Here is a 26695-nt window from a genome sequence, read left to right as displayed (position 1 = left end):
CCAGGTGGCTGAAGACAAAGCCGCCATACTTCCAATGTCCGCATTTGGGAAAGTCGAGCCGCTTTGTCCAATTGTTAGTGATTACAAGGCTTGAACAAGCCTCACCGTGCCGTGTACTGCAGTCATCTCAGAGAATTCGCAATGTTTCCCGCAGTCAATTAACCTTACAGGCCAGTATCTCCAACAGGCCTTCCTCTTTCTCACGGACCCTGCGGCACACTAGGAAAGAATCCCGGTGTTCTCAACCTCTCCGCCTGCCTCTTCGCCGCCGCAGCCTGCGCCTTCTTCTGCAACCTCATATTCCAAAAGTTCTTATTCAGCTCAAAGATCCTCGGACCCTCCACTGTTACCGTAGCCTTCCCAGCCTCACTCTTCTTTGCTTCCAACTCCTTCAACTTCTTCTCCTCCTCTTCCTTCAACGTCTTCTCATCCATCTCATCTAGTTTTTTCTGTTCTTCCTTAACATTCTTTCCCTCTTTTTCCCACTCTTTGATTCGCTGCCGATCCATCTTCTTCTTCATCTTCTCTTGAAACTCCTTCTTCACAGCTTCAATTTCCTTCTCGATTTCGGCGTCTTTAGCCTTCTTCGCGAGGTCCTCGGCATCTTTGGGGATGGCGAACTTGGGATCTGTGAGATGGCCTGGGCAGATGTAGAACCAGTCGGAATTGTCTGGGGTGGAGAGGACGGTGGGGCTGGGTTTGAAGCAGATCCAGCAGGCTTTGGCATCGGTGTCTTTGACCAGGCGACGATGCCAGAGATTTATGGGCCCTGTGGACATGGCGACTGAGTTGAAGCCTATTAAGGCTTGAGATGAGGTTGCACTGTCACATGAAAGACGGATGCGAGGCAGCTGTTAGTGGGATGAAGTGAAGACATCCTACGTCTGCCAAGATGAGCTTCGATCAAATCTGGACTAGCTGGAACCTTGCAGGAGCTCAGGTTATCGATAGCGAGCCCTTGCCAGCCATTGGAGTCAGTTCTGGGGAAAAAGTTGAGATGACTCCCCAGTCGTGCTTCCTCATTCTCCATACATCAACAACCTCAAGACTATTCTCCCATGTCCAAGACCTCCCTGCCCACCATGTCCAAAGACTCCGCTCCCGCCGCTGGCAAGCTCTGGGGCGGCCGCTTCACTGGCGGCACCGACCCCATCATGACCCAATACAACGAGTCCATCTACTTCGACCGCGCCTTCTACTCCCAAGACATCCGCGGCAGCGTCGCTTTCGCTCGTGCAAACACAAAATCTGGACTTCTCACACCAGAAGAATTCTCCGCAATTGAGAAAGGCTTCAAGCAAGTCCAGCAAGAGTGGGAGGATGGCACATTCAAAATCGTGCCCGGCGTCGATGAGGATATCCATACTGCGAACGAGCGACGATTGGGCGAGATCATTGGCACGAATATTGCTGGAAAGCTGCACACCGGTCGCAGTCGAAACGATCAAGTTGCGACTGATATGAGACTGTGGTTGAGGGATCAGCTTTCGCAGTTGGAAGAGTACTTGGTCGCATTCCTGAAGGTCATCGCTGCGAGGGCAGAGAAAGAGATTGAACATGTCATGCCTGGGTATACTCACCTGCAGCGTGCGCAACCAATCAGGTGGAGTCATTGGATGCTGTTGTATGGACACTACTTTGCGAGTGATTTGCAGAGGTTGAGGGAGGTGAGGCAGAGGATCAATAAGTCTCCTCTCGGATGTGGTGCTCTGGCAGGAAATCCCTTCGCCATCGATCGCGATGCGATGGCCGAGGAGCTGGGCTTTGATGGGTTGATCATGAACTCCATGGCTGGTGTGGGAGATCGTGATTTTGTGATTGAGACGATGCAGTGGGGGAGTATGTTGATGACACATTTCTCTCGATGGGCAGAAGATCTGATCATCTATTCCACTGGAGAGTTCGCGTTCGTCAAGCTGGCGGACACGTACTCCACCGGCTCAAGCTTGATGCCACAGAAGAAAAATCCCGACTCGCTGGAATTGATCCGAGGCAAGAGCGGCAGAGCATTTGGCCAGATGACGGGCCTCATGATGAGCGTGAAGGGCATCCCCTCAACATACAACAAGGACTTACAAGAATCTGTGGAACCCCTTCTGGATCACGTCAAGACTGTTGGCGACAGCATCCAAATCGCCACTGGTGTACTCTCAACGCTGTCCATCTTCCCCGAGAACATGCTGAGGTCGCTGTCTCCCGATATGCTGGCGACTGATCTGGCAGACTACCTCGTGCGAAAGGGCGTACCTTTCCGCGAGACGCACCACATCTCTGGACGGGTGGTGCAGCTTGCAGAGAATGAGCGCGTGCCGATGGACAAGCTCACATTCGAGCAACTGCAAGGCGTAGATGGTCGATTTGAGAAAGATGTTTTGGAAGTGTTCAACTACCAAGCTAGTGTTGAGGCTCGCTCAGCAAAGGGCGGCACCAGCAGGAGCGCTGTGCTGGAACAAATTGAGGCCATCAAGGAAATTTTGGCGTAAGTTGTAGACGGTGTAGATACCCAATTGGTAGACGATAGAGCTGTAGGTCGTAGTGTACTGTATCATATCGAGTTTGGTCTGCATCCTCAGTCTTTTTGTTGACTCAAATCGATGACGTCGGTACTATAACAATAGCTGCAAGCTTTGAGTGTTTCGCTCAGGAAGACGCCATATGGTGATGAAAGTGTCAATCGCAGAGAACAAATCTGACAAAATGGAACGCTTCGCGAACTTAGAAATTGCGCAGCCAAAGTTTCTACATTGCTTGATGCAAGTCTATAGTTGTCAGAAACTCTATTCTTCTAGCAGCTCTATTCTATTCCAGTTTTGGTATCATAATCGATTCGAAAGTACACACTCCAGCACTCACTGTCGCTCTGCCACACACGTGATGAGTGCATCTCAGCAACATGCGCCAAAACACAACTCCTTCTATTCCAGTTACTCCGTCCTCTTGAAAGTTATCCTGGCATCCTCTCCACTGACAAACGGCACGCCCAATTCAAACAACTTGACCACAACCTTTTGGAAATCCCTGAAGAAAGCCTCCTGGTCCTTGGCATACACTTCGGCATACTTCCTGAACTCCTTATCCTTGATAATCGCCAAATCTGTAGGCAACATCATCAGACTCTTGGTCTTCTTGTCCTCATACTGCTTCGGTCCATTCCACTTCTTCCACTGCCACTTCTCATCGAAGAGCAGCTTGAAGTAGTCGTTCGTCAAAGTCGTAGGCGAGAATGTCCAAGGACCATCGAAGCCGGAGCGATCAGTGTGGCAGCGTCCGAGGGCGTGAGCACCAGACAGAGCAACGATCTCCTGATCGTTGAAGCCCATGCGGCCGAAGATGGCGCGGAGGTGGTTGTGTTCTTTTGATGCGTCAGGGAGGCGACCATCGGGTGTGCAGAAGGACACATCGCGGTCGGCGCGACCTGGTCGCCATGGGATGTCGGGACCTCCCATTTCTTGAATGGCGCAGGCTGCGGCAAGGGTCCAGAGATCGGAGTAGGTGATCCAGGGGAATTGTTGCTTGATGGGTTCGAGGAACTTTTGAGCAACAGTGAGGCCGGCGTTGGCACCGTGGTCTCGTTCGGGTGCGAAACGCATTGTGGCGCCGTTGGAGCCTCCGGTGCCAGTTGCTGCGTCGTAGGTGCCACTTGCGTGCCAGCCTAGTCGGAGGAGGACAGGACCGTATGAGCCATCGTCGTAGTCATCCTCCTCGATGATCTTCGCAGCTATCGCATCGTAGACTTTTTGATAGTCATCTTTGGTAGGTGTGAAGACAGTCTCTGACTTGGCATCCGAGCTCTGCTTGGTACCACGGACGGCAAAGTATCCTCCAACTCCCAGTGCTACTCCTCCTGCTCCCCAGATGTACCAGTTGCTCGCAGCCTTTGGGGCTTCGCTCGAGTAGCCACGTCGGGCTTGTTGCTGGAAAAGCTGGGCGCTACGTTTCGAGGCAGATGATCGGAAGGCTTGAGTGGTGGGTGCTGAGCGGAGAGCTCTGGTAAAGGTCCTGCTTGTGGAAGCCATGTTGGTGTGTGTGAGTGGTGTGTGATCTACCTGCGCAAGTAAGTGGGGACTGAAAGGCTTTAATACTTGTCCAGATTTCTCGGAGCAGATATCGCTCCCATGCATCAAGTGATCTATCGCCTGCCGAGCACCAACAGCGAGCGTCAATGCAGCGCAGCGAGGGTTTGCGAGTGCCAGATAAGGCAATGGGCAAACAACGGCGACTTATCCTTGACGGAGCCCTAACGCAGCGAAGATGCCAGAAAGCAGCTGAAGGGGGAAAGGCGAAAGTTCTTCAGACCCACTCGCGTCTGTCGTGATGCTGGCCAGGGCGTGCGTGTTTCTATTCGCGATCACCGACAAGTGCCGGAAGAGTGGCTTTGCATAGAGGCTGGATAGCGAGGTGGAAGGAGTGCAGCCATTGTTGCCTGACCAAGCACGCATGTTTCATGCACTTTCTGCTTCTTGATGAGAAAGCGTGCCTGGCGTGCAGCATAAACGAACACAGATGATGTCGTCTGCGAAGGTTTGTGATCCTGGTCATCCCGAGATGCGATGGTGTTAATCAGGAAACCCGTGCAATTTGATTGGACAGTCTTCGTTTGGCAAAAGCTCGTGACAGAGAACTCGCTGCTCTTCTACCAAATCAGGCATGCGGGCCCGACCTCTATCCTGCTTACTTCATCTCACAATTTTCCTGCTACACCTTCTGCTTACTGGAGTCCTGCTATGCCAGTCTACATGGTCTTCCGGGCGAGGGCACGCTGAGAGACATTCTAGAAGTGCAATCGAAGAGCGCTTCGACCGCACACATTCCGATCTCTCCATGATGCCCGGAGGTCTTGGGAAGTCTTTCGCGGCAGGCGTTGCTGAGGGCAGAGAGCCGTGCCTGCCACAGATCCGCAAGACGTAGCACGCAATGGCCGCGTGGAGGATTCCCAGGGCCTCGAGCCGCCTCGACAGTATCTTGGACCCATCAAGCAGCCGCCTTCGCCCTCATCTTCACCCAAACAGGATCCTTGAACCAGACACCAAAGTTCTTCTGCGTCGCAAACCAATCTCTCCCACCCATCTTGTCTTCATTCAGCTCAAGATCAAAGTCGAACAGGATCTTGGACAGGATCAATCGCATCTCCGCATGTGCCAAGTTCTGTCCGATACAGTTCCTCGTCTGAGAAACAAAAATATCAGCCTGTGTTCTGCGACTTGTTGCAGTAGAAAATCAAACTTCACTTACACCTGCAGCGAAAGGCTGGAAACTCGCTTTCTTGTCGTCGGAGAAGTCCGTTGCATCAGCTGCCCAGCGTTCGGGAATAAACTCGTCAGGCCGCACGAAATTGCTCGGTAAACGGTTGAGGGCGAAATGGTTTGCGTGAATACTGATCTACAGCACCCAGCAATTGTTAGCGATGCTGATGCCACGCCACTGAAAGTGCAACCTGGCACATTGTACTTACACCTTCCGGATACCATCGTCCACGAACTGCTGCTCCACCACGAGGAGGCACGCGTGGAAGGCCATCTGCCACAGGAGGGTACATCCTCATCGATTCAAGAAGGACGTGGTGCATGTATGTCAACTGACCGACGGTGGCCAAATTGATCTCATCGCTGGACGTGAAAGCCGATCGGACTTCCTGCGTCACCTTTTGCAGAGCTCTGGGATTCTTGCACAAAAGATATGTTGCACCGCTAAGTGTCGTGGCAGTTGTCTCAGCGCCGGCAAGAATCAGGAATGAAGCGTTGACCTTCATCTCATTCAGCGTCATGCCTTCGCCTTTGTCGTTCTCCCCGCTCTTAATCAAGACTTTGTCCCAGAAGTCCCCCCGAGGTCCATCATTGCCAGCTTCCGCCCGCCGCTCTGTCAACTGAGCAGAGTACAGACTATTCAGCTTATGCGCTTCAGCCAATTTCGGGTCCGCGAGGATTGGAATTAAGAATGGAAGGTAATGCTTCATCAGAGCGCCAGCCTTGAAGAAGAATTCCGTGGCATGCATCGACACATCCACCCAATTATGGACGACTTGGTCTCTCAGCCCATTGAACGGTTCTCCCCAGGTGAGGTCGCCAAGGACATCAAAAACCGTCATGGTATACCAATCGACCATATCCAGCGTCTTTCCTTCTGAAGCATGCTCATGCAGCCGCTGAATCAGAAGATCGATATAATACATGAACCTAGGCTCCTGATCCTTAATCCCTTTGGCCGAAAAAGCATAAGCCAGCAATCTTCGAAACCGAGAATGATCGTCCTTATCCGCCATGAAAATGTTCTTTACAGGCTCGAACTTCGCCTCAGTGAACTGCGGGTCTTTGGGGAATTCTGGCTTTGCTGACCATACTTCTTTCCATACCGCGCCATCTCCAAGACTGACTTCGTTCGGTGCGATTCGGACTTCGGTGCCGTATTGTCGGTGGAGTTCGAGCATTCGGTGTAGAGCTGTGCCGTTGAAAGAATGGTAGTCGAATGGAATTCTCGAAGCTGCCCACCACCATGGACCGGGGACATCTCGCATAGGATGTAGGAAGAGGTTGTAGAAGATGCGGCCTAAGGTGTAGAACACCACACCTCCGCCCAGCAAAGCAATGATCGCAAGACCTGGACTTTGCTGCACATTTTGTGCCATTTCGAGACCTGAGGAGGCCATTTCGTGGAGAGCTGTGTACGAATCCTCTGCAGCTTCATGCCTGCAAGAGTACATGCACCATATATACTGCACTACCTCACGGCGCTCATGCTTCCGTCGGATAGCTTCCCGCCGTGTGCTGGAGACACGAATTTGCTTCCCAACAGCAGCATACCGAGCCCGAACGACCGGAAACTCGAACATAACAGCAGCCGGCTTGGAAACAGCTTTTAGGGCTCCGGCCACCTGAGCCGAGCAAACACGAATCGTCGTCTTGGGTATACTATGGACGATACAGTGGATCCACATTTGACATCACTTTCAGCGGCTCCGCCTCGCGCTATCGTGTGTGTGGTTAGAGATGCACGGGGTCCGAAGTTCTCCCATTCTCCGAAGTTGGGGCTAGAACATGGCTGGACAGAGCACGCAAGCCTCTCATATCATCGAGAGAGGTCATGTTGCATAAATATTTTAATGGGGGGCTTGTTGTCTCGTTCAGCTTCCAATGTTGCTTCGCATAATCGGAGATAGTGCAGTCCGAAGGTAGCAGCGATGATGTTGCTACATACTTGGAATACCGTGGCCATGTTCATCTTGCCTTTGTTGAGACTTTCGATGACGATTGGGACACTTATATTGAACTATTCCAAGCCTTTTGTGTTACCTTCCGGATTTTTCACGGGAACAATAGTGCAGATCCAAAGAGAGCCGTCTAAGTCAGTATATCTTGCTAGAAGCTCCAGACAGCTTCACGATAGTGACCTCAGGCAGTTAGATATTTGATTAGCATTTCCCATCCTTGAAAATCGAAGACTTTGTATGAATTGTGCCATGAGAGTGTTATCGAATGGCCCATCTATATATACACCAGAAGACTAAAACCTCCTGGTCCCAAAGTAAGGTAAAGTAAGTAAAGCTTACTACAGTTTAAAAACGCCAAGCACCTTTCGCTAAACGATCATTCTGTGCTGTGCCCTGGCACCTTGGTCTGCCCCTCTTCAACCATTGAAGCTTTCATCATCAAGCCAAACCACCCATATCAATCGATGAATCAATCCTCTTGATCATCATCATATACAATCTCCCCCATCGCAGAGAGAAGCCGAGAACAATCACCTCGCCTTCCTCATCCTCTCCCTCTCCCTCTCTTCAACTCTACTCCCCGAACTCAACAACGCCCTCATCCTAACCTGCATCTGCGACTCCGTCTCCCTCAACTCCAGCGTCCCCCCACTCCGACTCCTCGTCGTACTCGTGGACCCTCCTCTCCCCAGAACCCCAGCCGTAGAACTCGTCGCCATGCCTCCACCACCACCAATCAAACTCTGCTGCTGATTCTTTGAGTTTAAACTCAGCGCACTCTCTTTCCTACTAATCGCCCCATCCGACGCAGACCGCATACTCGCCCTCTCAACATCCGCATTCACAACCCTTAACCTCGATTTCGGAACCGTAAACATGACTTGCACATCACGCTTCGCAGCCGCGCCTTCAACATCCCATTCATTTTCTGCTTCGCGGACTTCGAGCGATGTACGAGTTTCTTCTCCCCAGTCACCTTCGAGTTCAGGATCATCTTTATAAGGATGAATCGTATCCCAATCTTTCTGGCCGCGTTTTTGTTTCAGTAATGCTCCGCCGTCGGAAATTGCGCGGCGAGGTGAGCTTTGTAATCCGAGGACTGCGCGGTCGGAGCGTGTGGGTGAGGAAGTGGAAGTTCGGGGTTCCAGCATTTCTTCGTGGGAGTGTTTGTGTTGACTTGTCAGGCTGAAACTTCGCTCGTTCATGGCGGTTGTGAGAGCTCGGCGGATGCTGCCCATCCAGCCTTGGCGGCGGTGTGGTGATGTGGAGGCTTCTGCTTCGGATTTCATGCCTCCAGCTAAGCCGTGAGCGGCCAGTGCGCGTCGATATGGATCGTCACGATCGGAGACTGAGCTGCCTCCAAGAAGGGCTTTGCCTTCTTGTTTGAGTCCGATGAACGATGAGTGTGCTGTCATGAAGGACTCTGTAGATTTGTCGGCGTTGTGGATCGGCTCTAGCACGGGCTTCTTCGACTTTCGTTTCGATTGCCTCTGAGACTCTGTGTGAGCTCCGTAAAAGTAATATGGCGATTTTCGTCCCCCAGAAGATTCAGTAGTGGACATTGTCGCCGTTCGCCCCTCCATCGGCGTGGTGCCTGGTGTCTGCTCTGCCTCTCGTCTCGCTAATGCTGCGGCTAAGAGAGCTCCCGTGCGCGTCGACATTGTTCGCGTGATAGAAGAAGTGGACGCATGTGATCGGGTCGAGCGATCACTCAAGGTGGATGATGTCCGGTCATCACTCTTGGTAGGTGAGGTGCGACCATTCCAATAAGACGATCCGGATGTTGGTCCAGGCATCGGGGCTGGAGGCTCATCATCTTCGTCCTCAATGACCAACCAATTTGCGTCTTTGGCTGATGGCACGGGTTTTCGTTCCACAAGATGTGATCGCGGAACGTAAGCCGGAACTATCCGTAAGGTCTCTGCAGCATTTGGAGATCGCGGTGAGTTTGGATTGCTGCCTAGCGGATTAGGGTGCGGGTCCTTGAATGGATCGTTGATGGGAGCATATCCAGTACCAGAATTGAGCACGCGTTGTAACTCCTGGAGCTTCGCCTCAGCGTTGCTGAACCTATCATGTGATGGGCCAGCCTGGGGTCCACGAGCTGGGTCCGAGAATGGGTTGCGCGCATTACCGCCTCGCTCAAGATCGTCTTCGTCTTGACGCTCCAGTATAGGATGGATGTTTCCACTGCCTTTACTGGCGCGCGCCTCATCATATCGAGGTGCTTGGTGGTATGAGTACGGACGTGTGGCAAGTCCATTTCGAAGACCTCTTGTTGGACTTGGAACATTGACGAACAGTCCTGTAGACGCTGCATGCTGCATCTCCGGTGGTCCGTCGTCGATGGCGGCGTATGGTCCTTGCCGGCGATCGTGTACATCTCCGTGATCGAGGTAAGGTTGATCTAGGGCGAGAAATGACCCGCCTGCTGAATGAACGAGCGCTTGTTCTTGCTGTTCACGCTTTTGCTTTAGGCGTCTCGCATACCAGAAGTAACCAAGTATCAGTATGACGAGGATGAACACACCTAGTCCTAGACCGAGGCCGAGGCCTGCCTGTTGTGATGTCTTGCTCAATGCTCCACCTCCCGACTTCGTCTCACTGGCGACGACCGGGTTTGTATATGAGTTGATCCACTCGTTGGAGGTGCTGTTGTATAGTAATACCTGGTCGTTAGACTGCGTTTGCCGTTTGGCGAATCTCGAAGGAGCAGCTGGAATCGTGAAGCCGCCCACAATCATCACCACTCCACCGGGGAGCATAGTCGCACCATGACCATAGAGTCCGGTATTCTTTGCGATTCCACCCGATGCCTGACTTGGTACTGTCCACGTCCAAGCAAGCTGGTCATCGCCACCATATTCGGAGCCCAAGTTGAGAAAGGCGACTTGGGGCTCAGCTGGGTTCGTAATGTCTCCTACCCAGCCTCCAATGACAATAATCTGGCTTCCGTCCTCCGACAGGACTGCCGTGTGCCCAGAGCGAGGCTCGACAAGAGTTACATCTGAAGCTCGCGCGGCAAGATCCGTACGTCCTGGTGAAGGCTGCTGCACCGGCAGATAGGACCAGCTGTTTTGCGGTAGCGAGAAGAGTGCGACTTGTGAAGTGTTCAGGAAGGCATTCTGTGTATGCCCTCCCAGTAACAAGAAGTCCTGCTGTTGCGTCTGTGCTGCCCCAGTCGCATTGACTCGGTAAGTAGGTGGAAGGCCAGTCATGGTGAAGCCAGCTTCAGCGATGGGAGGCCCTCGAGCGGCCGATGCGCTGACGCTGTAAGTGTTCTCATTGCCGCCTGTCGTACCTCCTGCGTTGTATACCAGCATTGACTGCGAATATTGAGCATCGTTTTGCCATGACGCTGCTGTGCTGTTGCTTGCTGGGCACATGCCGCCGAACACGAAGAACTCCAGCTGAGTTTCCGAGTTTCCCACGTCGGCTGAAAATGCCACACCATTGCCCAGGTAATTGACGCCTGTCAGGTTCGCAAATGCGCTGAGTTGTGCTGTTGTGGTGTGTTTCTTCCATTGTCCAGTCCACTTCCATATCGTTGTGCTATCCGCTCCCTCTGCACAATCTCCTGCAATAACTGTGATGTTCCCATACTCATCGATGATGGGCAGATACGGCACTTGCGATTCATCGTTCAGGAATGGCAAGCTCTGCGACAGAGTCGAGGGTGAGGCGTCGTTACCGGACACCGTTTCTGAGACGTCGATGCTCTGCAGTATCGCCTGATTGGGATTGCTCGACGAGCTTCGCAGGATGTAGGCCGTTGTCGAATTCCGCGACCGCAGCACACTCGTCGGATTATAGGGTAATGATACATCGGCCAGAACTACGCGCAACAGAGCCAGCAGGCCCCACGGTAGTGACTGGCCCTTCATAAGAATATCGTTTCGTGGTCGTCGGGAAGGTCATAAGTCGTTCGTTCGAAGCGGGCGTCGTGTCGAGTGCGGTTCGTGGCTAGACCATGATCTCCTCCACCGTCCTCCCCATCCGTGATTTACAATAGTCTGTGACGAGCGACTGATCTTCCCCGGGTCGTGAAAGCGGTCGTGAGGTCCGGGCAGTGAGAGGTGAGACTAGACAAACAACAGTGCGCAGCGAGGGGTCCGGAGGAGAGGGACAGAGAATGCAGCTGGTAGCACGACTGCTGCAAAGCCTTCCGCGCTCGCGTCTGCTGCCCGGTTCCGTCGTCTCAAGAATGCGCGAGGCAGGCGAGTCGAGGGTTCGAGGGTGTGAGAGCGATCAAGGATGGCGTACGCGAATCAGCGATGGTGGCATGCAATGCACGCAATGCAGTAGTGAGCACTTCAAGGTCTGCAGTCGATGACCCTTGAAAATGGGTCGAACACACATCAACAAACCCGACCGCTGCCGTCACCACACCGGCCTGGACCATTCAACCAGCCTTCCCTCGGACGACGCTTGCGCTGTTACTGGCTAGCCGCGCACGCAGCGTTGGTATTGCGCAACAGGCGTGCACCTGGTACGGCGAATGGGACGCTGCTCTGCCAGCCTCTCTTGCGCAATGCGAATGGCTGGGTGAAACGTCGTGTGTTGATTGTGGGGCCAAACCGTTGTCATGACAATGCATGTTCACGTGAAAGCCACCTTTCCCCAACAAGAAGCAATAGTGGGTCTCGCGTGACCTGCGAACACTTTGGAGATCCCTGTTAGTGCCGTGATGAGCAAGGCAGAGACCTTGCTGTCGGAACAGAAGCTGCTCGACTTCACGTACACGAGATCGGAGCTCGGTTGCAACTGTGGGCTCGGTATACACCACTTCCGTGTCTAGAAGGAGGAGATCGAGCACACTTCCGCGGACATGGGTCCGCATTCCTCAGGAACACCTTCACGCGCACATTGACAGTCATCAATCCACCCAAATGATAGTCTCCCTCAAACGCATGACTGCCAATTCAACGATACCATCTCGACCAGACAAACTGCCACGGTCAAACTGTTCAATGTCCACGGCGAGGAGAATGCATTCGTACTGGGCGCGGAGCTCCTCGCCGTCACTTCTCGCATTGCTCACAAGAATGACTGCAGAAGGCTCATCGTCGAGGTCGGAAGACTTCTCAAAAACCAGCGCGGCGTCTCGAAGATATCTGGGTCGCAATGCCGTCCGGTCTGCGCCTAGGATCTTGTCGTAGAGTGCTATGATCTGTGGCACTCCATTCTCAAGCAACAGAATATACTGGGAAATTGTATCAGGAGACTCCTGCAGGAAACCTTTGAAGTCCAAAGAGCCGATAAGCATCACGTCTTTCTCCATGCGAATGCCTTTCGGCCCGGTCTGAACGCTAACCTGGCGGGCTTCATATGTCTTGCGTCTGGTCGCTGACATGAAGCTGTCTGGGCACCACCTGAATCCCCCGCGATCGCAGCGTGCTCCCGGTGCAAATATTATATCTTGTGCTACACCAGGAAGTCTGTTCAACACATCTTGGATCGTAAATCGCGGCGGGAGAGAGCGCAAATCGATGCCGAGAAGAATCGCGAGGCAGATTGCTTCGTCTTCACGTCGGGTGGTCGCTCTGTTGTGGAAATTCTCCACCAGTTGGACCAGTTCCGTTCCCCCGACACACAGCATCGATTGCAAGACGAGAGTCTCATCGGTGGAGACAAGCACTGATCGCGCGGACAGTCCATTCTCATCCCACCAATCCTTGATAATGCTGTTGACATGCTTCACACCGTCGGCGAATGCAACGAAGAGCTTGTCACCTGGGAGCACAGCTTCCTGCAGCGTCCAAATGCGAGTGATCCAGTCCGACATGAGCATACACATGCGTCGAAAGATGTTATTTCCTCGACATCGCATCAGATCTCGGTCCACCACGATGACTTTCGAGGCCTGACGGTATACCTCGTCCATCTTCTCCACTGCACGAGACTTCCAGTCAGAATTCAATGGCACGCACAACGGATCGAGCCAGAACGCATACGTAGCGCAGTCCGCTTGTTGCATGATCCGCTTCAGTCGAAGGAGCTGGCAAGCAGGCAAACCATTCTGCAGGGGATTGCCTAGACCATGGGACACCTATGGGCCGCGCCCCGGTCAGTATTGGACATGATGAGCTTGTGAACCGCTACGCTTACCATACGTGACTGAAAGCCACATACTGCACCTCTGCAGATGGAGTACATACGCTGTATGCTGCATTATCCAAAGAATTGCACCCGAATCTCAAGAGGCCGTAACCGGTATACTCAATGCTGCGCTCCAGCTCGAGTCTTTGATCTGAGGCGAGGAGCACAACATCACACTTTCCTGCGCACTCTCGAGTGTGAGCAGGCAGTGGGATTTGCGCCTGACTAGATCGACAAAACTGTCCGAACCGACAGTCTCCATGGTCACTTTCGTCGTGCCCGATTATCGAAGTGGCGATATACGTCTGCGTCACCGCAAGGCCGCTATACATGAGACACTCCACCCGCTGCGGACAAAGTCGATTATGTCGACAACGCCGCAGCCAGAGATCATCCAACAGCTCTTCGGTCCACAACTCTATCCTTATTCGCTGGGCACCACGAATGCCCAACGCAAAATCGGAAAGCCTCGTCAGAGACTCGAGCAGTACGCAGCAACTTATTAGCGTTGCGGTAAACGGACGATCGCTGGACCATTGCTTGAGCATCATGTTCATAAGATGACTCCAAGCACGAAGTAGATTCTCCGCAGCTTCACGAAGGTCGTCGTAGCCAGCTTCTCTAGCGACACTGTTCAGAAAATCGAGATGGCGAAGCAAAAGCTGCCCATCAGGCTCATGGGAAGCTTCAGTGACGTTCGTATTCGATTCAATCATTTCCTGTGATTCGGGACGCCCAGTAGCAAGATCAAGCCACTCAGTACCTTGATGAGCTCTGATGCGTGCTTTAACGACGTCCTTAGCGAGAAGATGAAGCCTGGCGGTGGTCAGTACCTGCTCGTCGTTCCGTGTAGTCACAAAATCATCGCGACGAAATTCTATCCCAAAGACAGCGCAGAACTCCGTGAGTAGGCCAAAGAACATGCATTCTTGTATGAAGATGCCGGTAGTAGCAGTGCTTCTCGCTGGCGAATCCGGTTGCATCGCTGAGCGTAAGCGGTTCGTCCAGGCATCGAGCTCATTGCGGCTATACTTCAGTTCTCCTGGTTCGTAATACGGAACCATCTCTGGCTCGAGCTGCATTTCACGGTCCAGCCACAAGTGGTCCATGGCGAATGTTCGAGCAAGCTATACATGTGCAGTTGTCAAAGTCCAGGACCAGACCTTTATTATCACGGGACGCAAGTGGGGCCAGAAGGGTGGCTTGGATTTAGCTTCCAAGGCTGAAGCTACGGTTCTTGCTCGCCTCGTCGCAGATCTGAACACCTTCTGCCAATATACAAGGCTGCTCAAGTCACGGTGAGCCATAGTCAACGTCCAACACTGGCAGAGCCCGGGTCATTGGAGTATGTACGGCAACGGAGGCACTACAAAAGGTGTTTTGCATGGTCTGACGCAACCACACCAGAACTTCCTCAAAGTCATGCCGACTCATCTACAGCACTTTACCTGCACTTATCACGGCCATGAGCGAATGATTTGTGACAGAAGATCTCTGCAACACTGCACAGCTGCCATGGTGCTGTCCGCCGTTGCCGTCTGTACTTCGACGCTCGCCCGACTGGCAGATCCCTTGTGACTGCGCCTCGAGTTACAGGTTGACTTCCACCGCTGCGTTCGGCTCAACCAAAGCCGCCCTTACATCTTGTGGAAAGCTCTTGACTTGGCGTGGCTGGGAACTGACAGTCTCGACTGGCCTGTGCAGCATACCAAGTTGTCGTGGCGATCGCGTGCAGCCTGCTATTCGCCCTTGGACAAGGCTGAACGCAACGCCACTTGACAAAACCAAGACAGCCAACGCCCAATAACGGTCCCCGCAGCAGTGGCCTGATACATTTCCAATTGCCACAACTGACATTTTGAAAGACGAAGAACGACTACAGGAAGTTCTATTGCATACTGTGGCAATTTGCCGCGCGCGCGTGCCTTAGAAAGATGGTAAACGGAAGCGTCGTCTCTCACTGGGTTGCCTTATGATAGGTATCTGAAGAGCGCGTTGCGCAGACTATTTATCTCAGCCTTGTGGGATCGTGCAGTAGTCTCGAGCTGCAATATTGGCGCTCATCCAGTGATGTCTCCATGCCTAAGAGGCAGCCTGGTCCGCTCTGAGCGATAAAGCTGTCGCAGACCATCCGTTCTGTTGCAAGTCGCTCACTCTGGCAGATTTCGAGATGTCTCAGTTACCCTTGTCCCGTACGTGGCCTTCTGCATCAGGCCCCAAACCTACCCAGACCACTACAGAATTCAAGAAAACGCCAACGGAAGATGTTCAGGAGTTGGGAAAGTCTTCACCGGCTGGAGGCTCGTCAGCGGATCCTTGCCACACAAGCCGGAAACATCTCCAGGAGCGGCCGTGGTGGAAGGTTCTGCCCATGCAGCTCTTCTGCCTTGCTTGGACTGTGCCCATTGTTTACCTGCTTGTTCTTAATCTCCAGAATCATATCGTCGGTGCCAGCAGCTGGTGTCCAAAGCAAGACTGCTGGGTGATGCCCTTCCACACTCAGATTGGCGTGCAAGCCAAAATGGCAAAGCTAGCGATACGGAGTCGCAATTTCAACAGCACATTGCAGTATGTTGCGAAGATCCTCGAGCTGTGGTTTGTGGTCGTTGCTGGGTCATTCATGTATCTTCTGGTGATGCGTTTGGCGCAATCTCGACACGGCTTGTCCGTCCGACTTCTTTCAGTACCGAACGAATTCATGAATCTGCTCAATTCATTCGACGGAGCTCTGTGGAGGTCTCTGAAAGTACCTCACGTATTTCACTCGCGCCTTGTTTGGACTTTGGTGCTCCTAACATCAGTTGTCATGGGACTCTTGGTCAATCTCATGGGGCCGGCTACAGCCACACTGATTCTACCTTCATTGAAGTGGATGGAGGTGACGTTCAATTCGCTCGGGTGGATGTACAACGTCGACACAGATGTGGGACCTGGAGAACGATACAACCGCTCGGATGCTGAATATGATTCGAACTGCCACGCCAATGCTCTTAGACTTCGCCGTTACTCTTGCGCTACGCAGTGGAGTCGAACTCTTGAAACGTGGATTTTGAGTACAATCAACGAGCTCGTCTCAGTACACGAATACGTGACTCCTCCAAAAATACCCACCGAGTGGACGAGCTACCAAAGAGGCTTGACGCTCTGTCTGAACTCCACAGTCGACGCAAGTGCAGAAGTCTCCTATTGGGTCCCAAATCGCCATGTGCTCACACATTTGGCAAAACTTCGAGGTTCTGTTCATGATATTTCCAGGGGCCAAAGTGCAAAGCAGATTGGTATGCCGGAGAAGCAGTTTCAACATCTTGCCGTAGTCAACAACAGCCTTGGAGTACAGCTGCGGCTAGACGGAGTCCTTTTGGGCGCTGCGCAAAACCTCTATGAAGGCCAGCCGTGGACCGTGAAAGTGGACGAAAGTCGCGCTGTTATGTGTTTCCCACACTACGAAATCGTGTTTGCGCACGACTACACAGGACTTGTCAATAATTCCCTGTTCACAAAGTGTATACAGGCAGGAGAAGGCTGGGCTGCAAGCCATCACGGAACGAAGCATCGTCACCGAAGATTCACCATCGATGCGACCAATGAGACATCTCCAGCAATCCTAGTAGATGTCTTGAGCTCAGCCAAGGCTGTCTTCCTTCATCCTGAAATACCAGCAATGAACGATTCATTGCTCGAAGACCGATCCAGGGACATCCCAGCTTTATGTCTCAATCAGACAATTCCTGCTGGACTCTTCTGCAACTGGACGCACTTCTTCGGAATCTACAATGGTATGGCAAGCTCCAGAGAGTCGTATAATGTTCACACCCTCGTTTTCTCACGGGAATCTGGTAATAAAACCTTGTCAAGGTCATTTGCAATCGACTACCGTCCTCAAGTAGCGTTCACTACCTACGAGCTAGACCCGTGGCCTGCAACGAACCCCTTGGGATTGGTACAGCTCCCAAACCTCAGGCACGACATCTCGAAGCAGCCATTGTTGATCGATCCCTTATGGACATTCGCCGCTTGGGGAGTAGATTGGGACGATGGCCACGTGACACACAATAGGTCGATCGCGAGGCTATGGCATTTGGTTTTTGATGCTCAGTCTGAGAGGCTCGGCCCAGGTTTCTCGCCTCTATTTCCTTCGAAGGGATACCATGCCACTGTGTCAGCACTGCTGAGCGTACCAGTGTATCAAACACTGTCTATAGCCGAGTATTCCATTTCGCGTGATAGGCCTCATGATCAAGCGCGGGAGGTCAAGCTCGAAGCACGCGTCTACGTCTGGGCATACGGCTTCGACTCAAAGACAGCCAGACTAGGTGGCGCTGTCGCAATTGCCGGTTGTGTAGTCACATTGCTTCAATTCGTGGCTGGTTTGTCCCAACGCAGAAGGCGGCGGAGTCTGACGCAGGTTCTACTCGCAGCGCTGGCCTATCGATCTGAAGGAAATATCGATGCGCAAGAAAAGTCGCGTTTTTTTGTCACAGACGCGGAAGGTGAAGCAGGTGGCCTTCGTTTTGCACGTTGGTCGGCGGGGTCGAAGTGAGCTCAGAGGCGATGTAGTTGTGGTTGTCTCCACTTCATGGCTTTTCCGCCTTACAAAGTCGTGGCAAGAGCCGTCACCCTGTGTTTAGAGTTGCCCGCCCTCAACTTATCGGTACTTCACCCAAGACTTCGAGCAGCCTCAATATTGGTGCATATCTCGTTCCAGTACAGCAAACGCCTCCTCGCGCGAGCACTGTTTTCACATCCCGAGATTGTCGCCAGCAAGCCAGAAGCAACGTCTGGCCAGGCTCGCCACAGCAGGATCGCTACACATGGCGTTCTTGACCGGCAGCGGACAACGTCGACTTCCCTGTTCAAGGCGGCTCGAGCAGTGTCCTCTGAGGTCCAAGCAACGCGCAGCAAGTTCTCAACTTCATCATCAGGCTGCAGATCAGTGGGGCGAGGAGAAGGTGGCTTGAAATGACCTTTCGTGGCTGCAAAACACGTCTCTTCCTCACAGTGTGATGCAGACTACACGTTTGAAGAACACCTTTCAGTGTTGGTACCAGCAGCATCACTCAGATCGACACTTCCCATTAGAGGCAACTCGTACTTACGGTACCAGGCCAGGCGTAACACATGCTAGTGTCTTGGCCTTACCACATCGGGCATGAACTTTACTGAGTCTAGAACCTGAAGCCTACGCCATTCCACAATCTTGAGGCTTGCTGATATTCATCTTCAAGTCCTCAACCAGCTACATTTGAGGCCTCATCACCTTTGCACGCTGCTCGTCAACCGTGCTCAACATCTCAAACATTGCCCGGCTCGGCAACCTTCTGTGGAAGAATGGCGAACACAGACCTCATCGTTCCCCTCGTGGTCGCTGCAATCGGTCTTGTCGGCACAATTGGCAGTCTCTTATGGGGCTGGGTTATCCAAGAGCGCACACAGAAGCAAAATGCGAAACTAAGCCGCGAGACTGGGAAGCAAGCCGAAAGGATCGATGCCATGAACAAAAAGCACGAATACATGATGGCAGAATACAAATCCAAAACAGACCAACAACTCGAAGCCGTGAAAATCCAATTCGAGCAACGAAAAGTGGCCGAAAACTTGACAGAAAAGTACTCTCAGCCCCTTCTCGTCGCAGCCTACGATTTGCAACAGCGGCTTTTCGAGCTGGTCGAATATCCCATTAGTCGACAACACGTTTCAACAGAAGAAGGCGTCCACGATCTCAAAATCTTCACTTGTTATTTGCTGGCACAGTATATGGTCTACTGCAACATTCTTCGAACGAAGACCGGCTATCTATCCTTCACCCACGACACAAAACTCAAAGATCTCCGAAACATGATGTACGTAATCGACCAAGAACTCGACCAACGACGAGATACCATAGGCGACGGCGCAAATGTCGGAGTGTGGCCCGGTTCCCGTCTCATAATTTCGGAAAGAATGATCGTGTCCGGATCCCGACGCGACGTCAACGAACTCCTCGATGGAGGATTTGGTCTCGAAGTCAAAGGCTACGATCAATTCCTCTCAGAATGGATGGAAAATTTCCAACAACCAATGGGATTCTTCTGTCAATGGATCGACGATATGCTCGAAGCAAGAGTCCAGAGAACCACTTGTCGCGATGCAGCATTTCGGTGTTTGCAGCATTTACTCGTGGATCTTATCATGAACTTGGACACGAAGGCGGCTTATCGGCCGGACGATGCGGAACGAATGCCGCTGTGCGCGAAGTCGCCTCGTGGATGTGATTGTCAGACATGTTTGCATAGCACGAAGAGTTTGAATACGGTTTTGAAGGAAAGGCAGGATAGTAGGTATTGCGAAGATGGGATCTGGCACGTGGAGGGGTTGAGGGAGCGGCGGCCAAATGGGAAGATTCAAGCATATGCTGATAGAGCGGGTAAGGAGTTCAGACTGGGCATGGTGAAGGAATGTACGCATTATGAGAAGTTGGATTAGCTCGGCCAGAACTTGTGATGAAAACTGTTTGAAGAAGTGTAAATGCTTGTTTGATCAGATCCCTTGACATTGCTATTCTATTTCTCGCACAAAGATTGGAATACTAAGACAAAAGACAAAGAAGTGGGAAGATCCGTTACCTGTCACCGTGAGATCGCCCTTCAGAAGACTCCCGTATTCCAGCCAGTGCTACAAAGTAGCTCCTACCTGTACTGACAGAGTGATTCCAGAAAAGTCTATGGTTGAGATTAAGACTCATCGATCCTAGTTAGCGCTGCAGACGACTTAGCGACAGCTTACCGGGCGGGCGTTCTTGACATAGCACGTGCATTCCTCGCAGCGCATGCCACACGTTCTACAGTGTGTGTCGAAGCGTCCTAGAGTTAGAAAGCCGTTGTTCACCGCGCTGTCAACCATGAAGGCGATGTGCTTTGCGGCGCAGTCGATTGCGAATTGGTTCTTCACGTGACAACTGCAGTCCGAAATATTTTGCTGGCAGCGAGCACAAGTGTCCCAGGGCATGCTCTGGCCGGAGAAGGCACCTAGAATTAGCAATCCGTTCTTCATCGCGCTGTCAACCATGAAGGTGATGTGCTTTGCAGCGCAGTCAATTGCAAACTTATTCTTTACGGCGCAGCAGCAGTCGCTGATGTTCTGTCGGCAGATTGGGCAAGTGTCCGAGAGTGTGATTGCGGCTTGGTTCCTCACGGCGCAACAGCAGTCGCTGATATTCTGTCGGCAGATTGGGCAAGTGTCCCAGCCCATGCTTTGAGCATCAACCGAGTCGACAATGTCTCGACGACGAGGCTGCACAGGAGCCTCGCATCGGCATGTCTCGATGCTGTGACGGCAGCTAGGGCAGCGTTCAACGTCCATTGCGGTGGGGATAGTCAGGTAGGCGGTTGCCACTGGGTAGTTGGTGGTGTTGTTGCACATCTTGTAAATGTGTGAAAGTGGGTTTTGGTTTTCGGTCGCGGTTGTGTGTTGTGTTTTGGTCTCAATTGCTTGTTCAAAGTTGTTCTTGCTTGTTTGCCAGAAACAAGCAGAGCTGTCTGAACGAGGTATTGAGTGACTGATGAGGAGAGAAGTTGAATTGGAGGTGGAGGGAGAGGGTCTTATACTCTATGGAGGGTTGCGGGAATGTACAATGGGCATTGTGGTCTGCGATTTGATCAGTATGGTGCTTTGTGGTTGTGAATAAAGGCATTATTTGGCGTAGGAACAAAGCATGGTTGTGGCATACTTACGACTCGTGAAGGGGCTTTCTCACCTGTCCCCAGGTTTCTTTGTGTCGATTATAATGGCCTCATTTCCATCTGTCGTTAAGATGAATATCGTTGTCCTCTGATTTCGATACTCTTTGTGCACGTACAGGCAGTCAACAATGCAATGCAGTTTTGGCGTGAAAGGATAGTTCGTGGACAGTGCGACAGTCAATGCACTCGAATATTGGCCGGGACTGTGGTCTTGTTGATCGAAGTGGTATCAATGCCAAACTCCAAAGGCGTGCCACTTGGCAGGAGGTGGACCGTGACTGTAGAGTTAGCTTGCGGTGCGTGGAAGGTACCGCGAGATGTTAGACCGAAGGTCCTTCGGACGTGTCCAGAACTTATCGCGTAAATGGGGAGATACAGCAAAGACGCGAAAGCACAGTTGATTCTGCTCTGCTTCCAATATTTTTGGGCTGCTTTCTCAGCCATGCTATGTCCAGCTCATCAGCACCTGCACATGCAAGTCAATTCTCACTTCGCGAATGCATCACTATTTCCCAAATCCCAATCAATAAAGAAGCCTCACCCTGCGTGCCCTTCGTCGAATGCCAGGAGTATTGCATCCGCCGCGCGCTCAACTAGCAATTCAATGGTGAATCTCCAAACAAACGCCCGCAAGAACTCCTTTGCCGTCCCACGCTCAGTAACGCCTTCAAATGTGTGTACGCAGCCGCATTGATGTGCGGTGCTTACTCGCTGCCTCCCTTGTCGCTTCCGTGAGATGCTTCATTGACTGAGTTCTGATGCTCCTGCCCGCTGCGCCGATGAGAGATAAGTAAGGACTTTTTAGCCGCGACTTCCGCCTTCCGTCTCTGCGGATGGTAATCGCCGTCTTCGTTTGGTCTTCAGTGTCAAGTTCTGCGTGGTGGCATTTCAATCAACATCGTCATCCATGGAATTGATCCGCTTCTTCATGAGCTCGAAATTGCTGAAGAAGATCATGTTGATGATACACGATCGCAGCACGGAAACGCCCAGTCCTCGGTATGAACCTCCGGCGAAAAATCGAATCGGTGGTCGAGCGGCATGCCCGCTGCCTGCGCTGAGTAAGGCCTTCTGGTAGACAGTTTTGGCAACGTCCACGGGATATATCTGATTGAAATGTCAGCAAGGCCCAACTCATATTCCGAAATGAAGTACTCACACAAGCCCAACTGACGATGCCGCAGAGTCCTCCAGCAGCAAGCACAGCATACGGCGAAGTGGCACTCTTCCCTCTCGCATTGCCCATCAACTGCTTCGCACTCTCATAGGTCATGAAGTAGATCGCCGTCCCGACCGTGTCCCTCAGCAAATGCAACCGGTATCCAGCATACAGCCCCGTGAATCCACGATCCCTCACCAGGCGTCTCGCCGTAGCCATACTCCCGCCACTCTTCAGGTCCACCACCGGCGCAGCACCACTCTGGCTCGTCGCGCCGCTACTCTGGAACTTCGCCATGGCCGCCTTCCTCGCCTCTTTCCCAGCTAGCTGCTCATTAAGCTTCGTCAGCTCGAAAGGGCACGAGATGGTCGTTATCACGGCACCAGCAGTCGCGCCTGCAGCACCGAAACATGCCATGGTTCCCAACGTGGGATAAGAGCCCGGAGCATTCGCGGTCACGAGGGGACTCTTGCCTGTCATTTCGTGGATCACCGCATCATATGCGTACTTGGCTTTCTGGTAAAGACTGAAGCTGATGGTTCTCACAACAGTGACAGAAATGAGCGGTGGGGTCACGCCCCGCCAGAATGCGCGCAAGCCTTCGGCGCGGTAGGCATCTTTGATGGTATGGACGAAGCCCGTTTCGTAGGATTGCATGCGCGACTTGGCGAAGTCGAGGGGAAAAGCGGCGAAGGTGGAGAGGACGGAGGAGGTGGAGGCGCTGATCTCGGTGCGGTAGCGTTTGGCGAATCGCTTCACGTCCTTGGAGGGCTGGAAGAAAAGGATGCTGTCGTTGCCGGAGCCCTTGCCCTTGCCTCCGCCTCCATTGCTGCTGCCTTTGTTGTTGTTGTTGCCGCTGTTGTTGCCGTCGTCTGACGAGCTCATGGTAGGTGGTGGTGGAGGGAGGGTCCCTTCATCGTGCTTCCGATGAATGGAACACTGCTGTCGCTCGGTGGGGAGGAAGTGTGCTGGTGAGGTGATCTGTTGCTCACGGAGTCAGTCGCTGCTTTTGCACGAGTAAAACACGGTCACGCACAGCTGTGTGGCATACAGCTTGAAAGAATGGCGTCGGTGGTGGTCACAGGTGAGCTTGGGAGATTCGAAGCCTCATGGACCAATGATGCGGTGGACCCCACCCCGGAAACTCAGTCAGGCAATCTGCTTGGCGGCGGCAGCGGCGCCTAGTCTGCGGGAGCATGTGATTGTGGAGCTGCTTGATTGCAACACATGTGGCATAGCATAGCATAGCGTAGCATGACATAGCATGACTGCCATCATGCTGCTCGTCATATGCCTCAATTCGTCCATCTGTGCTCAAATTGCTACGCCATCAAAGGCCTGGTCAGAGGGGGCGATTAAGATGCAAAATACTGGAAGCTCAGATCGTGACTGCAAGGACACCAAGGTCACGAACCAAGAGCAACTGCTTCCCTGCTGTTGTTGCAACAGATGCATTGTACCTGGATGGCTTCATTCACATCTACGGAGATGACTGATATGCTGCATTGACCTGTTACAGCAGGATCATGCCCATTCCCGTCACTAACCCAACCAGTCCAAAACTCCATGCAACTCCTCTCACCAAGACATCAGGCGCAGCAGATTCCGGGGCCATCTTAGTTGTGTTGCTGCCTCCCGGTGCGGTATTGATGCAGTTTTCAGCGCATTGATATCCGGAAGGACAGCATCCTCCACCAGCATCTGGTGCGCACGTGGACCAGCCGTTGGCGCATGAGCCGGTAGTGGGAACGGCATTGCCACCTGCAGCAGCAATTGTGAGGCCAGAATTGGTCACGACGTCCGTCGAGGCTGTCGCAGGACACGAGGTGGTATCGCAATTGCGGCCAACCCGACAGCAGCCTCCAAGGTAGACCGCCGAGCACATGTAGAAACCAGTAGGACAACCAACAACACTGGTTGCTGTCGAAGAAGTCTGTTCTGTATCTGCTGCCGAGACTGAATTGTCGCTGCTAGTGGGACGCACTGGTGGTCCTGCTGTTGCTGAAGTGGTAGTCGTCGGCTCTAAGCAACTTGTGCTGGTGCCGCAAATTTGATCACTTCGACAGCAGCCACCTCCCAATGTCGCCGGACAAGACTGAAAGCCAGCAGTGCAGGTCCTACTCGTGCCACCTCCAATAACGATCGTGGTCGGCTCGGTGACAGTGACGGTCTGCGTGCTGTCTTCCCCGCTTGCCGTCACTGTCACAGTCGTGGTCTGACCAGACTCAGATACTATAATAGTCGTTGGTCGCTGACTGCTCGTTGATGGCGCAGGGAAGTTCGTCGTGACCGTAGCGGTTCCAAAAAAGGCACATCCACCTTCCACGCAAGCTGCTCCCGGGATACAGCAACCAGCACCATCTCCCGGGCAGCTCGAATATCCTGCAGCCGTATCGCATTCGCCGACTTCATTACCGCAAGTTGCTCCAGCGGGACAGCATCCAACTCCTTCAGAGGTGTTTACACACGTCTCACCACTTTGGCAGCAGAGATCTGAGCCTATACTGCGACATGAGGTTGTGCCACCTGGACATTCGAAGTCCCGTGCAAAGATGTCGCGTCCAAATATTGACCAGGAGCGGCTGGTGTCACTGGCATGCTGCTCAAGCGGGGGCAATAATCGTGAAGCATTTCCGCATATTCCAAGCTCATTGTGATGTCTCAGGCGTTGCAAAGCCCAGTGTGTTGCCTGATCTGCTTCTCCAAACTCCCAATAATGCATGAAGAACTTCTCGCCAGGATCGTCTCCAAGCTTCTTTATGCCCGCTGGTTCCTGCCATTGCAACCGTCGCTGCGCCTCGAGCCCGCGCTTCACATGTGGTTCGTCATCGGGATAGTATTTCGCGTTTCGTGGGAGATCGTGCGGCCAGGGAAGATCGTGAGCTACAGCCGGTGTGTTTGCTGCGATCAGTGCTAGAAGAGTCGAGGGCAATGCGAGCAGTCGCGCAAGGTCGTGCATGGTCCCGTTTGTCTCGCGCGTGCCTGTGGGTCAATATGCAGAGTGCGGCAGAGTTGCCTGCACGTATCCAGGATAGATATGCAGCAAAAGTGAGGGAACAGTGAGATGTGGTACTTGCCTCGTGAGACGTCTCTATGCATGTGGCTGGCGCACTCGCTCATCGCTACTGCTGCAGCTGGAGGCGTCGAGTCGCTTGCTGGCAGCAGAAGCTGGGAAATGCTGGAAGAAGGTGGCTGGAGCTCCCGAGCCGGCCCGGTTTGGGCAGTCACCGCCGTCACTGATGCCCACACTCTCGCAGACTTCACTGCTGTAACAATAGTGGACTATGAGACTATTACGGCGCGCATGAACGTGCAGCGCTGGCATCAGTATTCACCGCCATGTCGAAATTTTCACGATGCTTGTCGGACACTTATGCAACATGAGCTGCCATCGCCGCCATTGCGATCTTGCATAGCCTGAGAGATCCCAGCAAATGGCACTCAAGAAGAGCGAGCTACCAGACTCCGAAGCGCACTGGACATCCTCAAGATGGATAACAGTCTGCCAATTGCATTTCCCATCCACCTGGCCCGAGAGCGGCGCGCTTCACGCCCTACAAGTGGCTTCCACTACTGCTGAGTTGCGGCGCGGCTAGCTGAGACCATCTCAGTGACGCCCGATGACAATGACGCCGACGCCATCATCAAGAGGTCCTTCATTCTGGTTGTGGAGAGTGGCATCGCGACCGCCATCAGGCACGTATAGCGCGTAAACATAGAGTCTTGGCAGTATCCTGGACCTCATCTCGTAACGATGCCAATCTGCCACGCTAGCAGCATAGCACACATCGCCGTCGACATGAGCGGGATACCTGACAAGGACTGCTAATCAAGCACGATGCCGAATGGCGTCGGTATGGCCTTATTCATGGGATTTTCTCTTCGCAATGCCCCCGAGTGACACACCTTGAATACTTGCGAAGCTCTTGATCCAAGCCAGGCCATATCGCAAAACCTCGCCGCCTTCCGATAGAGCCACGAATATGTCAGGATCTTGACACCCGTCACACAGAGCACAGTTGCTGTCGGGATCGGGTCGACAATTGGCAAACGCTGCGTCAGCCACTCCGCTCGTGGCCATACGCCTACAATGGCAAGCGGCATTGGACGGCAATGGCCACAGGTCTGGCAAAGGCCGTTGGGCAACCTGAACCTGGCGTGGATCTCAAAGGTGAAGTTGTGCATGCCAAGATTGAATTGAGGTTTGGCGCGACGAAGACAAGTTGCATGTTTCTCCCACGACTTCACGAAACATTTGTCCTTCCTGTGATTCCGCGCGGCTACAGTATGTTCCGAAAATGCGACATGCAGCGCATTACCCTCATTCACTCAGCACTGCGACAATACAAAATACCGCAGAACCGAGCCGAGACATCGATTCAGTGTGTTACGAGGAGCACAACAATGCACGCTGGCCGGCACAGAGAAGCTTTGCTATCTGTGCGGATACGTCGTGCCACATGGTCCTCTTCCTTCGAGTTTGGCGTGTCTGCAGGGCGATTGGGAAAAGTTCAA

General features: G+C 52.8%; 9 protein-coding genes across 9 annotated transcripts; 3 read left to right on the top strand and 6 right to left on the bottom strand.

The window, feature by feature from the left end:
* Positions 1-200: 200 nt before the first annotated feature.
* On the bottom strand, positions 201-779 carry CKM354_000777000 (uncharacterized protein; the record flags this gene model as incomplete). The annotated part of the gene is made up of 1 exon (XM_044803127.1): positions 201-779. The coding sequence occupies one exon, from the start codon at positions 777-779 to the stop codon at positions 201-203; it is 579 nt and encodes a 192-aa protein (XP_044659062.1).
* A 303-nt stretch (positions 780-1082) lies between these two features.
* On the top strand, positions 1083-2483 carry CKM354_000776900 (argininosuccinate lyase ARG4; the record flags this gene model as incomplete). Its single annotated transcript, XM_044803126.1, has 1 exon — positions 1083-2483. The coding sequence occupies one exon, from the start codon at positions 1083-1085 to the stop codon at positions 2481-2483; it is 1401 nt and encodes a 466-aa protein (XP_044659061.1).
* A 441-nt stretch (positions 2484-2924) lies between these two features.
* CKM354_000776800 (uncharacterized protein) lies at positions 2925-4016 on the bottom strand (the record flags this gene model as incomplete). The annotated part of the gene is made up of 1 exon (XM_044803125.1): positions 2925-4016. One exon carries the CDS (start codon positions 4014-4016, stop codon positions 2925-2927), a length of 1092 nt encoding a protein of 363 aa, XP_044659060.1.
* Positions 4017-4971: 955 nt separating this feature from the next.
* CKM354_000776700 (uncharacterized protein) lies at positions 4972-6643 on the bottom strand (the record flags this gene model as incomplete). Its single annotated transcript, XM_044803124.1, has 3 exons — positions 4972-5166; positions 5233-5379; positions 5453-6643. 3 exons carry the CDS (start codon positions 6641-6643, stop codon positions 4972-4974), a joined length of 1533 nt encoding a protein of 510 aa, XP_044659059.1.
* Positions 6644-7734: 1091 nt separating this feature from the next.
* On the bottom strand, positions 7735-11088 carry CKM354_000776600 (uncharacterized protein; the record flags this gene model as incomplete). Its single annotated transcript, XM_044803123.1, has 1 exon — positions 7735-11088. The coding sequence occupies one exon, from the start codon at positions 11086-11088 to the stop codon at positions 7735-7737; it is 3354 nt and encodes a 1117-aa protein (XP_044659058.1).
* A 992-nt stretch (positions 11089-12080) lies between these two features.
* CKM354_000776500 (uncharacterized protein) lies at positions 12081-14412 on the bottom strand (the record flags this gene model as incomplete). Its single annotated transcript, XM_044803122.1, has 2 exons — positions 12081-13253; positions 13318-14412. 2 exons carry the CDS (start codon positions 14410-14412, stop codon positions 12081-12083), a joined length of 2268 nt encoding a protein of 755 aa, XP_044659057.1.
* Positions 14413-15473: 1061 nt separating this feature from the next.
* Positions 15474-17843, top strand: CKM354_000776400 (uncharacterized protein; the record flags this gene model as incomplete). Its single annotated transcript, XM_044803121.1, has 1 exon — positions 15474-17843. One exon carries the CDS (start codon positions 15474-15476, stop codon positions 17841-17843), a length of 2370 nt encoding a protein of 789 aa, XP_044659056.1.
* Positions 17844-18631: 788 nt separating this feature from the next.
* On the top strand, positions 18632-19765 carry CKM354_000776300 (uncharacterized protein; the record flags this gene model as incomplete). Its single annotated transcript, XM_044803120.1, has 1 exon — positions 18632-19765. One exon carries the CDS (start codon positions 18632-18634, stop codon positions 19763-19765), a length of 1134 nt encoding a protein of 377 aa, XP_044659055.1.
* Positions 19766-21909: 2144 nt separating this feature from the next.
* CKM354_000776200 (uncharacterized protein) lies at positions 21910-23065 on the bottom strand (the record flags this gene model as incomplete). Its single annotated transcript, XM_044803119.1, has 2 exons — positions 21910-22128; positions 22181-23065. The coding sequence occupies 2 exons, from the start codon at positions 23063-23065 to the stop codon at positions 21910-21912; spliced, it is 1104 nt and encodes a 367-aa protein (XP_044659054.1).
* Between the last annotated feature and the right edge of the window lie 3630 nt (positions 23066-26695).

The sequence above is a fragment of the Cercospora kikuchii genome, assembly GCF_019650295.1.
Source record: "Cercospora kikuchii DNA, contig_00004, whole genome shotgun sequence".
In the NCBI taxonomy this organism is placed as follows: Eukaryota; Fungi; Ascomycota; class Dothideomycetes; order Mycosphaerellales; family Mycosphaerellaceae; genus Cercospora; species Cercospora kikuchii.
Note: the sequence above shows the minus strand (reverse complement) of the source record. Positions and strands in the feature narration are given on the sequence as shown.